This window comes from Pelobates fuscus, chromosome 4 (assembly GCF_036172605.1).
Source record: "Pelobates fuscus isolate aPelFus1 chromosome 4, aPelFus1.pri, whole genome shotgun sequence".
In the NCBI taxonomy this organism is placed as follows: Eukaryota; Metazoa; Chordata; class Amphibia; order Anura; family Pelobatidae; genus Pelobates; species Pelobates fuscus.
In genome coordinates, this window is record NC_086320.1 from 110,956,232 (window position 1) to 110,971,015 (window position 14,784).

The 14,784-nt window shown below is 40.6% G+C and overlaps 1 protein-coding gene across 7 annotated transcripts in view; it reads left to right on the top strand.

The window, feature by feature from the left end:
- Window positions 1-14,784, top strand: part of OSBPL1A (oxysterol binding protein like 1A) — a 226,407-nt gene that overhangs the window by 127,842 nt on the left and 83,781 nt on the right. For all 7 annotated transcript variants that reach the window (XM_063451462.1, XM_063451465.1, XM_063451466.1 and 4 more), the window contains one exon: window positions 11,693-11,849. In XM_063451462.1, the coding sequence (XP_063307532.1) occupies window positions 11,693-11,849 (157 nt within the window). The remainder of the gene's footprint in view (window positions 1-11,692; window positions 11,850-14,784) is intronic.

Below are 14,784 nucleotides of genomic sequence, written 5' to 3' on the forward strand. Positions count from 1 at the left end.
TTGACAGGCTCAAACATGCTACGGTATTCACCAAATTAGATCTTAGAGGAGCATACAATTTGATACGTATTAAAAAGGACCACGAATGGAAGACAGCCTTTAACACTCGGTCAGGTCATTATGAGTATACCGTCATGCCATTTGGGCTTTGCAATGCCCCAGCAGTGTTCCAAGAATTTATTAATGATGTCTTAAGGGACTTTATTCACTCATTTGTTATTGTGTACTTGGATGACATTTTAATATATTCTACAGACATTCACACTCATCACAGACATGTTACAACAGTTCTGAAGACCCTTCTTGCTAATGGTATTTATTGCAAATTAGAAAAATGTCTATTCGACCAGTCCGAGGTCCAGTTTTTAGGGTATTTGATTTCCGCGGAGGGTTTTCGGATGGATCCCCAGAAGCTCGCTGCAGTCATAGAATGGCCTCTGCCGCAAGGTCTGAAAGCCATCCAGCGTTTTCTGGGTTTCTCTAATTATTATAGACGTTTTATCAAAGGTTTTTCGTCTATAGTAGCGCCTATTACTCGTATGACTAAAAAGGATGGCAATACACGTGTCTGGTCTACTGAGGCACTTCAGGCTTTTGACTTTCTTAAAACGACGTTCGCCTCTGCCCCTATTTTACAGCATCCTGTCCCCTCATTGCCATATATACTTGAGGTTGATGCTTCCGACATAGGGGTAGGTGCTGTCTTATCCCAAAGAGAGTCTCCTGACAAGCCATTGCATCCTTGTGGCTTCTTTTCTAAACAAATGTCCAAGGCAGAGAGGAATTATGATGTGGGTAATCGCGAACTCCTTGCTATCATTTTAGCACTCAAAGAATGGAGACATTTGCTAGAAGGAACTAAGGATCCTATTCTCATATTTACAGATCATAAGAACCTATCCTACCTTAGCGAAGCTAAAAGATTGTCTTCAAGGCAGGCTAGGTGGTCGCTGTTCTTGTCTCATTTTAATTATATAATCACCTATAGGCCAGGTGACCGGAACACTAAAGCGGACGCTCTGTCCAGACAATTCGAGACTATTGACAAATGGGAGATTGATGTCACTCCTGTCATTCCCCCAGACAGGATAATAGCAACTACTATATTGTCTATTTCCTCGTCCCTCTTGCAGGCCATACAAGCGAAACAAAGCATGGCACCCAGCGAGAGGCCTAATGATAAATTGTTCGTTGACGTTCCCGAGAGACGGGATATTCTGTCACTTTATCACGATACTAAGACTGCTGGACATCCTGGTATTTCCAAAACAGTGTCAGCCGTTTCTCGGTATTTCTGGTGGGATACCTTACGTAAGGATGTCACTGACTATATAAGTGCTTGTACTACTTGTGCATGTATGAAAACCTCTTGTAGAGTTCCTTGTGGGCTGTTGCATCCGTTACCCGTTCCCGAGAGACCTTGGTCTAATCTATCAATGGATTTTATTGTTGAATTACCCCCTTCGAATGGTAACACAGTCATCCTAATGATAGTGGATCGGTTTTCCAAAATGGCTCACTTTGTGTCTCTTCGCAAGTTGCCCACTTCCAAGGAATTGGCTCTTATCTTCGCTAGAGAAGTGTTTCGATTACATGGTATTCCCTTATCTATTGTATCCGATAGGGGTAGCCAATTTATTTCCAGGTTCTGGAAAGCCTTTTGTTCGGAGATGGGTATTTCCCTCTCATTTTCTTCCGCTTACCATCCCCAGTCTAATGGAGCTGCTGAACGTGCCAACCAGTCTCTAGAGCAGTACCTCCGTTGTTTTGTGTCTCACCATCAGGACAATTGGTCTGACCTGCTTCCTTGGGCTGAATTTGCTCGGAATAATGCCACTCATGATTCTTCCGGCAAAAGCCCTTTTTACGTTGTCTATGGCCAGCATCCCGTTGTTCTTCCGGCTGCATTCTCCTCTCAGGGCATGCCAGTTCTGGATGAGCATTTGGCTGGTTTGCGTAATACTTGGGAGCAGGTTCAGCGTTCTTCGGTGGACTCTGCTGCCCGCCAGAAGGCTCAGGCTGACAAGCATCGCAGAGCGGCTCCTTCCTATGTTGTGTGGGGACAGGGTTTTGCTTTCCACACGGAATATTCGCCTCCGGGTGCCTTCTATGAAATTGGCTCCCCGCTTCATTGGTCCTTATCGCATTATACATAAGGTTAATCCCGTTTCTTATGCCTTGGGCCTGCCTAAGAATCTGCGTATACCCAATGTATTTCACACCTCTTTGTTGAAGCCTTACGTACGCAACCGCTATACCCGGCATACTCCCCCTCCCCCTCCTGTCTCTGTGGAGGGTCATGAGGAGTTCGAAGTATCTGCTGTTATTGACTCTCGTTTTCTTAGGGGTCGGCTTCAGTACTTGGTACATTGGAAGGGTTATGGGCCTGAGGAGCGCAGTTGGATTTCTGCGGATGCTGTTCATGCTCCCCGCCTTGTACGTTCTTTCCATTCGCGTTTTCCTGCCAGGCCTGGTCCTGCCCGCCCGGAGGGCGTGTCCTCAGGGGGGGGTACTGTAGCGGTACTTACCTTATCCGGGGGCCGGCCGCGGTCCTCTCTTCAAGCCGCGCGCGGTCCTGCGGCTGCACGAGCCGCGCGCGGCTCGTCCGACTGTTCAGACAGGAAGGCGGGCAGTGACCGCGAGAAGCGATCACGTGTCCCGCCTGCAGCTAAGAGCGCGCCGCGAATCTCGGGCGCGCTCTTAAAGAGACAGTGGGAGCCTAAATTGCAAAAAGGCTCCCATTGGCTCCTGTCATGCCAATCACCCCATACACTTACCTGTTGGGGGAGTGGAAGTGACAGGAGCCAATCACATTAGTTTGAAGGCTACTTATACTTACCCTTTTCCCTTAGTTCCTTGCCCTATCGTGGTTTCTGCTACAGTTCCCTTTAGTGCTTGTTGTGTTCAGTTGTGTTTCTCCGTATTTGACCTTGGCTTTGTATTCTGACTTCGTTTTCGCTTTATCCTATTCTGTACTGTTTGCCGGCTTGCTGATTCCTGTGTACCAGACCCCGGCTAGTTTTCGTTTACGCTGTCTCTTTGTGCCCTTGACCTCGGATCGTTCCTGACTCTGTCTTATCCTATTACGTCGAGTCCGGCCACTCTAAGGTCCGGTAGACGTATCTCTCCTCTGTACTGTCTTCTGTTGGGCTGGATCCTGCGTGTAGGGGTATATACTCGTTACAGTAGCACAACATTGGCTAAAATTAGAAACCCCTCCCAGGCCAGCTGTGATAGGGAAGATTAAAGAAAACCACCTCATGGATGATTTCACGGCCAGGGTAAGGGGCACCTACAGGAAATTTGAGAAGATTTGGGGGCTGTGGAGGAATTGCCCACTGGCAGACTAGGACAAACTGACGGCAGGTGGATGCTCGGGCGCTTGATGGGTGGGCTCTGTGCCCCTGGGGTCATTTCAACCCTCCTTCCATTGCCTTCCCTTCTCTTCTCTTCCTCCACTCCCGGCTTCCTCTCGTCTTCCCCAACACACCTCTCACTCTCCCTCTCCGGTCCTATTTCTCCAATAGGACCTCCTCATACATAATTAGCACTAATTGGCAAATATAGCATACATAGACATATAACTGGCAACGCCACCTCAAAAGGGGTTTTAACTACTGGTCCACAAGCATTACAGTACCTACAGTTCTTCCATACGCCCTAGATGGATCAGGCACGGGAAATGGATGGCAAACACGCTCTTCAACACACCACGTGGCCAGCACTCCCAGCTAAGATACAGCTGAACTTAGATGACCTGGGCATTGAACAGAAGAATCACAGTACTACCGAAATTATCAATGTCTGGCCAGGCGCATTGCGCTAAAGGTGGTTTGAGTTTATAGCAAACCATTGTCACCAAAGACCTGGTATACCAAGCGTTTGTCACGTTTACAGAAAGCATGTACAAAATTACCAATATATTAAATGTGCACAAGCCTGGTCTTACGTGTTTGTTGTAATATTTTGTCAATTCAAAAACAAAGAACTGGAAAAAAAAAAAAAGACTAAACATTAAATGCCAAATGTAGGGAAATCTGTGTGCTTCAGAATAATGAAGTGAAAGAAGTATATTCGCTACATTTAACTTTTTTCCTAGAAAGATTAGGGGATTTAGTTCTGTAATATGCTCACAATGCGAGAGCGTCCCAGTTTTGTATTTTATGTTCGTATTTGTCTTGTTACTTGTTTAGGTAATGATGTTGTAACCATTGGGGGGTGGGGTGGAAGCCAGATTTTATTTATTTATTTTCCTATTCTGCTCTTTGTTAGTCCTACATTATTTAGGCTGTAACATGAATATCTAATTTGGAATTAGATTAAACTACTAGATAGACTGCAAACCCTGTCACAATCCACAAATTTATTTTTCTCTAATAACTGTAGGTGTGTTTGTTTTGTAGTAGGTGTTATACCTGTGTTTTACGTTGGTTTTGTGACCAGGTATTATTTGCCTGCTTTTATGCATTCATAGCACAAATCATGTTTCAAGGATCACAAATTCTTGTTCTGAAATGTTTGATGCCTGGAGCACAAGAACAGATTGCAGACGGATTTTTAATGTACCGACTATTCAATAAATTGTATAGAATACTAGATTTTCCTCAGTGTTGAACCGAACTCTGGCATTTAAGGAAGTTTAAAGGTTGGACAAAATTACAAGGGAACCCAATAATAAAATAAGATTAGGTAAAATTATTTATATAATGTCTTGAAATAATTTTTTTAAACTTTGCAGAATCATTTATAAGACATTTTACAACTGACATATGTGACTTGAAAGAACCTTTTTTTTAGTAAATGCTTCATTTTACCCACCCGCTCGTGCATGTCAGGAATCTGTAAGGCCAATTAATACAGACATTTCAATCTGTATGTTAAATATAAAACCGGTTGTGTCAAATACAAAAATAGTATACAAATTGAAATGCAACAAAATGAAATACATTCAAAGTATTTCTCCAGTGGCCTTGATTCCTATATGATTTTTTTTCCCTCCTAAGTAGGTATATGTAAAAAAACAAAAGGAGATAAAATAGAGGAACGGATAGTGCAGTAGATCATATAAGCGTGTAGTTGCCCACTCACATGATATGGAGCTTTTATACAAGCTCCACTAATGAAGGTGTGTAGCGGTATAATCCTCACTATTTGATATGATCAGTGATCTGGTGACCTCAGTGGCTCTCAGCATAATATATAAAGCAAAAAAAAAAAAAACAATAGTGCAAAATTGCAAATATAAAGTGGATGGGTGCTTAAAAAAATTAGGAAATAAACTCTCTAACAGAGAGCTTTAGTTAAAGCTCCAAATTTTCAGGCCTAGGGTTATACAATCCCCACCTGCTCATGCAAGTCAGGATTCTGTAAAGCCAATTAACATAGACATTTTAATCTGTATGTTGATATTTAACATAAACTGCAATTCATAACTTTGCAGGTCACTTGATTCTAGCCCTGTAGCTCAGTGTTGGTGATGGTGTGATAGTGTGGTTAGTTACATTTCAGTTCAGTCAACCACTGAAAGCTATATTTGTGCATTTCCAACTATTCTTCTGTTGCTCCATGTTGCTTTTTTTTCCTGTTTTTTTTTTTCTTCTTGTGTCTTTTTTCTTCTTGTGTCTTGTCTTGTCTTGTTTTTTTTTCTTTTGTTTTTTTTTCTTCTTGTTTTTACATAGCATATATGAGGTGTGTCTGGAAAAAGTCCATCCATTGTTAATATAATGAGAATGGTTTGCGTGACATCGATGTAACCTGGCAGCCAAGGAGAGGGGACTGGAATGTGCATGCGTGAACAATTGCAACTTCATTGCACTAGTCAGTGGCAGTGCTAGACACTGTTGAGTGAGTATTTGTGTGGTGGAATCTCGGTAAAAATAAATTTAGTAGGCCGAGATTACCACGTGGCATGTGTACGTGCATATGCTGACGTATCGATCAGTTGGTTGCACGAGGCAAGATACGATCAGTAGTGTACGGAGCATGTGCAAGAATACAGGATGTAGTATTCCCCTCCTCCATTGTGCTGGACAAGCCATGCGGTCAAGCAGGAAGTTAATTCTTATTTGTATTGATTGGTCAAGAGAATGTGCGGGTGGAGCTTAATATGGGAGGAGTTATGTGCCTATATAAGGAGCCTGAACTATTGTCCGGGGCTCAGAACTTGCTGTATTTTGGTGACATTAGTCCCTCTGAGTCCCGATCGGTGATCCAATAAAGAATCTCTTCCTTCCTGAAGAAACCTGTGTCCATCTCTCTGTGCTTGGCTTCCGTCAGTTTCTCCGGTATCATTTGTACTGTGTGGCCGTCGCATTCAAAATGACTGAGCAAGTAGAGCAATGAATCTCAATCAAATTTTGCGCTAAGCTTGAAAATTCCTCCGCGGAAACTATTTATATGATTCAAAGGGCTTTCGGTAACAGTATTATTCCCAGATAGGACGTCCTTTGACATGTTAATGATCATCTGCTTTCAAGAATAAACAACCCCTTGTGTTTCAATCTCATATCCAGAATGGGACAAGCACAATCTTACAATCACCCCAAACATGACTTGCGAACAAGGTGACCCCACAAACAATACATTGCCTCTTAGATAGGAGATAAGTAGGCAAGCAAGTGGGCACGGTACTTAGTGACGTCATTCTGTCACACATTCTTTTTATGGGTCTTTGTACATGGCCCATAGTCCTTGGGCAGGAGGCTAGCCAGCAGGCTCCTCCAAGACCCCGTGGCAGAGGCATCTTTGCCACAGTTTTTTACAATGATAACACCACACGTTAACAAGTTCAGTCTGCAGAGGGAAGTTCATTTTCTCTTCTGCTTGATATATGACAAACTCATTAACGTCCATAGTGCTTATTGAGATGAGTGCAATATCAATTAGAAATTGGGCAGTTTCCCTTTAATATAATCTTCATAATCCGCTTTTTGTCCAAGGTTTATATGAAAGGTTATTTTGCATTTTGTTTCAAAAAATGCCTTTATTTACTTTTCTTTCTATAGAAAAGGAGGGAGGAAACCGCGCCTTAAATATAAAGAAATATATATTTCTTTATATTTAAGGCGCGGTTTCCTCCCTCCTTTTCTGTTCCACTCTCTTACAAGGTTGGGGTTCCTTGTATTGGTCACTGCCGCCTATTTATATTATATAGTGAGCGCCTAATTCATCTATTTTTTTTTTTTAATTCTTTATTTTGCGAGTATTCGCCAAATGATAACAATACATATGAAACTTATAGGTACATATCAAAACATACAGATATATATGTCAAGAACTGGGGGTTTCATAGCAGTAGTCAACTCTTTTTTTTTTTTTAGGTTATGTTGCCAGGGGTTCCCTCTATTTGGACAGTGTGTGTTAGGTCGGTGTGGTGTCATGAGGGGGGCTAGCTTGGGATCTTTTAGCGCCTTATCGCTTATCGATCTCGCTATGGGCTTTGTGCTCTATTAAGGCAGTTGGTGGGGAGGGGTGGGGAAGGGTGGTTCGCTGGTTTGCTTCTGCTGGCAATACTACTGGCTTATAAAACATAGCCTGGGATGAGGCTTAGTGCGTGGGCATAGTGCTTGTGGGTGGGTGAGGAACGGCTGCCGTTCGTTGCACACAATGTGAAAGGGGGGGGGAGAGGGGTGGTGTAAAACTTAACAGTGGGCTAATCTTATAGCTCGCGGAGCCAGTGAAGTCCTGCATTAGGGTAAATTTCTTTCTGCGGTGGGTCTCTGCGACCGACAGTCATGTGGGCCATGCTAAGTGCGGGCCATTGGTAGATGTGTCGGCAGGTGCGGTCTTCAAGAAGGTTGCTCACTTCCCCCTTTCCTGGGTACGAAGGGAGTGATGCCCTTGACTGTCCATGTTGGGTGGTCCATCCGTGGTACCTTCTCTGCTGGTATTCCCAGGAGCTGGAGGAATGTTGGTGCTTCCAGGAGGGATGTCAGCTTATGTTGTTTGCCGGCCTTGTCAACCAGGATTCGACGTGTGCCCCACCGGTAGGGGATTGCATGCTCTTGCAGTAGCTGGGTGACTGGCTTGAGGTTTCTCCGCCAGCTGAGCGTATGTCTGGATAAATCCCGGTAGAACATCAGTTGTGCCCCCTCAAAGGACACCATTGCGGAGTCCCTCACCGCCGCCATGATTGCTCCTCGGTCCGAGTCTCTGGACATTTTCAGCAGTACGTCCTTAGGCGCTTTGTGGACTGCGCTGGGAGCCTTGGGAAGGCGAAAGCAGGAGTCCACCGCAACCTGCTTAGCCTGTTTGGGAAGCAGCAGTGTGGCGATGAGCCTCCAGCAGTAGTGGGGGAGCTCCGCTCCGGCAACTGTTTCCGGTATCCCTCCTCAAAGTAATAGACCAGAGTGGGATGCTTCTGGTGGCTGTGTGTGATTGTGCAAGGGTTGACTGAGTATGATTGTGTATATTTTGGATGAATGTGACTGTGGTAGCTGACGGAGTGTGATAGTTATGTGTGAAGTTGGATTGCATGTAATGAACTGACTGAAATGTGATTTTGTGTGAGGTATGGCTGAGTGTGATTGTGTGAGGCCTATGTGTCTAACAATAATATAGAATCGCAATCATAAAACACACACAGATGCACACCGCGTATCAGACACTGCCACATACACAGGCATATACAGGTAGGCACACATAGATGCAGGGACAGACACAGGTGTAAATGGACACTAACAGTCATGCACTCAGACACTGGCATACATAGACACATGCAGACAGGCATACACATACAGGCACACTGTAAAAATAAATATTTCTTTAAATTCTTGTTACTTGAAAGCATGGGCAGCAGCTGCAAGTCGCGCCCTCTGTTACATACAGATTGAGGTAGAGGAGACCGAAAGCCGCTGGGCCCTACACTTTAAGCCTCCAGATCTTTGCTTCATTGTTATCATACTCCTTCCCTGTCTTGTCTCATCCAGGAGCTGAAGCAGCACACTATGAGTTCCCATGTGTACTGGGCTAGTGTGCTGCTTCCACTCCAGGGCTGATACACAATGAGGAGATTGGACAGCGGATTTAGCAAGACAGAAACTCAGTTTTTCCGACTACATCCCCTACCCTTCCACACCTGACTGCTGGGTATTCGATCCAAGGAGATATCTGACCGCCATTCTGGGGTCAAGAAGGATTTTTTTCCCCTAGTTTGTTGCACAGTTGGATGTTTTTGCCTACTTCTGGATCTACAGCAAAATTCAAATGTGTGAAAGGCTGAGCTTGATGGACGCAAGTCTCTTTTCATCCTACGTAACTATGTAATCACTATGTAATTTAATATTTATTTAGTATATGGCCCAATTAAACAGGCAGAACACCAGGGACCAGTTACAATACGGACTATTGCAACCCTGGTAGTTGCTCCACCAAAACAGACTAAAACTCACAGTGCACAATGTAGCAAAATATCTGTGCAATCTAAAATACTATTAAATAGGTCTCTTCAGGTAACATGATTCGTTACCAGACAAAGACACTTCTTAAAGGAACATGTAGTATGAACACAAATGGTCACAGTGCATGCATAAAAAATAGATGATCAACTAGTTACACCCATAAACAGATAAAAATAAAAAAAAGGAGAGAATTAACAGAAAATGACAACTCATTCAATTAGATTTTGACTCAGTTAGCACACTTGTATTTTGCATCTCATATATTTTATAACCTTTACGCTTCAAAGCCTGCCCCAAAGAAGGTACAGGGTGGCGGGTATAGGTGACTGTAGAAAATATAGGTTGATTAAATTGGCCCAAGGTGAGATTCGAGGTGTAAATATTAATTTATATAAAAGAGTTTTAGAAAAATTTTCCCATTTCTTGTGGTACGCCTGACACACAAATTATTTTGACATCTGTGGAATTGTCACAAGACACCGTACAAGACCCACCAAGACACTTCCCCAATAACCCCAAACCGCTTACGATATATAGGCGATGTTTTCCTTTTGTTTGTAGGGAGCACCCTCAACATTTTGAACATGTATAACAGGAGGCAAGATTATTTACCTCTGGATTATCATTGTTTTTTGGTTATGACTCTTAGAAGAAAAATTGTCTCCTGACTCCTAAATGTCGTTTAGCATGTCAAAAAGGTCAGAGGCCTGTATTGCAGTAGTGCATCAAAATACATAGAGCCTGTATGACTGGGAAAAGTACACATATATATCCTTTGGTTGCAAAGTTTCACACCTAGCCATGAAAGAGTCTAATTTGCACCTATTCTAGTCTCTGCAAATTGCTTATTTCCTACAGCAGCCACCTATGCTGTAATCAGTCATACCACCCACCTATTCTGTAATTATATCATGTATTCATTACAGATCACACTTATTAACAATATTTTGACAGTGCAACAATGAATCCTGCTTGTTGGGCATGACACCACTTATCTGATATTCTACAGAAGGGTTGATCAAGACATCACCCCTAGCTGTCTATCCTTTTTCCTATTAATGCATATTAAAATTAAAATAATAAAAAAACATAATAATAAAGCAAATATAGTTATTAATAAATAATGTGCGTACAATAAATTGAGAAACTTAAGATCAATAGAATATTACAAGAATAAATAGAGTACAGTCCATAAGAGTTTGGCATTTTTAAAGTGGAATTTTGTTTACAAATCAAGCTTGCTCTATTGCTCTATTCTATATTTAAATAATAATTTAAAGGACCTCTGTAATTACCTATACCACATATTGTTAATGAAGTGGTCTGAGTGGCAGTGGCCACAATGTGAAACATTGCCATTTCAGATATAAACAGAGGTTTAAGCGTGACAGCGGAGCGTGACATGGTTCGTCACTGATAGAAGCAGTTTATTGGTGTAAAGCGGTTTTGTCATGCATGTGCATTAAGTCCACAGTGCTTCTCAATGAGAAGCATTTCATTGGAAAACATGGTCTTCAAACCTGATGACCTCAGTGGAGACGGACTGGCTTCCTCAGAAGATGCTGCATTGGAACTGGATTGCAGATAAGCAAAGGGTCAATTAAACACTTTTTGTAGTGAAAAATAAGGTGCTTGAAATCTAAGCAGCCAAACTAAAAATGGCAAGCCGTTAAAAAAACAAAACAAAAAAACATACCCCTTTTATAATATCCTTATAGTAAAATAAAATAATGCATTATGAATGCGCACATTTCATTTGAAAATGCTCAGAATTTCTATATAACTGCAGTTAAACACAGGGTCTGTTACTCAAATATTTAATCCATCATCTTTTAACCAAATAAGTTAAAAGGTGATGCATGAAAGGTATATCCTACAGTGTTGGGGTGGATATCCCCATCCTTTTTTTTGTTTCTTTCTTTATTTTCCTTCTTACATTTTTTTCTTAACAAAATTCCTGCAGGTAAAATGAATTATGTTTAGCAATATAATTAGTATTGCTCTTTAAAACAGGCTAAGCACACTCAAAGGTTTCTCAATAAAAATATTTTAAACAAAAAAAGGTTCTGATCATGTATCCAAATGGGTCAGGCTGAGGTTTTAATTTTGTTTTCACGTGGAGCATGCAAAGTAAGAGCTGATGTAAGATGAATCGGTTAATAAATGGAACCTGTCAACAGAACAAAGTAACCTGCTCGGGTTTCAACGTTCCATGCATGTGAGACGTTTTCAGTTGTTGCTACGAGAGCTGGAGGTTGGAGTGCATTTCATTAATGCTGCTGTTACTCTTGTAGATTCAGACTCTGAGCAATCCTTGAGTGGATTTGAAACCGTTGCAAATTCTTCTCCAGAAGACAGTTTGAATTTAAGTTATTGTAAGAAAGGCAGCATGTCTGATGAAAAGAAGCCTGGAGGAGGTGACTCTACATCTAATGGCATTAAAAAGCACAGGTAAGGCATTTAATACATATATTCTCTATCAGTCTATATGATGCATGTTACTTTTTTTATGAATCTAAATATAAAAATAATTCATTCTGTGCATTAAAAATATGTATTGTTTGTACATAATGTCCCCCTTTAAATAATTGTTACAACAAAATAATTATGGTTTAAAAATGTGCTTTTATTAGCTTCAGAACTGGCCTCTGCAGCTAGTGAAGATCCACCCCCTTTTTGCCCAACACATACTTCCTTTTCAGTGACAGACATTGTCTAAACAAATGCTACTCCAAGACGGAGACATTTTAAGTTATTATTATTATTATTATTATTATTATTATTATTGGTATTTATATAGCGCCAACTAATTCTGCAGCGCTTTACAATATTATGAAAGGGGGGAAATTTACAATACATGAGACAATTACACAGTGACACAGGAACGATAGGTAGATAAGTACCCCTTCTCAAACGAGCTTACAGTTCAAATGGTTTTATAGAGATAAGTATATTTATTGAACCTTAGGGATTTGAATAAATACAGCTCTAAAAGAACGATTTATTTATACAAGTCCGATTATAGATATTACCCTTTTATTCAAATTTTGACTTGCTATATAAGGCTATTGTGGATTAAAAATCTTATCCGGCTCAGCCAACTGCTTGATGAGGAAACAAACAAAAAGAAATGGCGCGCACACCAGCATGGAAAGGACTAGGGTGACAGTGGTGCCATATGCGAACCTGGGAGGCAAACCCCAAAATGTAGAAATTGTAGCAGCAAAAGGGGTGAAGCGATCACAATGTCCCCAAATAATAGATGTAATAGGAAGACATCAGCAATGTTTCCGCCCAGTTAAGGGCCCTTCTCAAGAACATATATCGGCAATGTTTCAGCCTGGTTACGGACTTGAGAAAAGCCCTTAAAAACGTTGCAGGTATGTGCCTAATAAATCTGTTATTTTGGGACTTTGTGAGCGCTACTACACCACTTGATGAGGTTGACATTATGGCACTTTCCATAAAGCACACCTCCCCAATATAATTCCAATAAAATAATAATCTTCCCATTCTAACCTTTAGACTGTAAGCACACGGGGTATTAGGCAAAGTACTTTGTATAAAATTGCTTTATAGGCTAGATGTCCGCTCACGGACAGGGTCCTCTTTTGTATTCGTCTGGGTTTGTTGTACTGTCTTTTTCCCCAATTGTATAGCGTTGCTGAATAGGTTGTTGATTTAAAAAAGCCAGTAACAGTAATAATCATAAATGCATGATCATTAAACATCCTTATTTAATGTAGTGTAATATTATGTTTTTAAGCTGGTAAAAATAAGATAATTGTGCCATTGCATACTACAAGGTTGTACATAGCAATGTGTCTATAAGCCTGTCAATCACCTCTCAGATGTACAGAGCTCCAGAATATGTTGGCACTATATAAATAAAAAAACGCACTTATATTAGAAACTGCTTACAAAAATAAATATATATAAAAATCATAAAATGTTCTGTAAAATTATTTATAAAATGTTCTACTAGAAAGAATTCATAATATAAAGAAGGAATTGTTTGTGTGATATTAGGGCGCTTTATATGTAAACGAAACAAAGTGTGTGTATATATATATATATATTAGCAGCTATAGCACTCTTTGGGTTCTCCTCTTTACCCTGCACTATACTCTGTTGAGTGTGTCAAGGGTAATATCACCTAAACCTGGTTTTCACACATAGTGTTCCTTTTCTCAGAATTCATAATATGTTCACAATATCCAAATAAAATAATGGAGAATAGTCTGTCAACTGTAATTCTCAAACGTCTTCTGTCTGTTCAACAAAACCAATCTGTAGCTCAGATAATGAATTAAATCCTTCTTAACGACTAATGATGCAGATGTAATTTTAATGAATATTTCATTATGTTTTAAGCTTTTTTTCTTGGTGCCATTGTCACAGTAGAATTTTTCTTCAGAGCTCTTTTGTTTTATTATACAGGTAGATATTGGTAGATAAATCAATGGTTTGTAAATTTATCATTTGTTTTCCTAAACACACAACCAACTGGGTCTCAGAGAATGCCATTATTAAAAGTAGCTGACACATATTCCTATACAGTGCATGAAAAATACAGGTTTATAATTGATTCTTATGGGTGTCCCACATGTCTGTTGCAAGGATTTAATTCCATTCTGTGTAGAATGTCATGTTTTTAGCCCCAAGTGTTTTTACAGAACTGAACTATGTCACACATGTCCAGGGCTAGCACTATTTCTAAGAATTGTGTCGTAGAACTTGTGTATGTACAAGTGTGGCTTTGAATGTAAGTGTTTATTGTTATGGGATTTTGCTGTCACTTTAAATTATGTTGTAAATGTATATACCGCTTTAAGAGGGAACTGTTATATCCCAGGATTCTACCACTATGTATACGTACCTAGTCACTATAGTTGGCAAATATGTATCTAGGAGTTGTGAAAAAAAATAAATGTATGCATCAATCCACACATCTTTATTCTACCCCTGACTGCCTTCATCTTAGCTACCTGTCAAACATTTTTATACGCTCTGTGCTTTGCACCCAACATTCAGCATAGACCAAGCTAAACTAAATATGATGTCCTTTGCTCAATCTTTAATATACATTTTAAAGAGAAAAGGAGCACCCCCATGAAAAAAAGGTTAACATACATTTTCCTAGGAGACTTTATAAACCGTTTCACTAAATACCGTGAAAAATACCACTCACCATATGTTCACTTACTCCCCAGCATTGTATTTAATTTTAAGTTGTTTTGTTTGTTCCCTTAAGTAACTGAACATTAATGTATTACAAGTCTCATATTTCCAATTTATCGCTGTACTGGAAGTGTTTTTGAAATTATCAATACTAGTAAATTTAGAATTGAGTTTTTGTAAAAGGGATTTCTACGTGTGTTAGTGT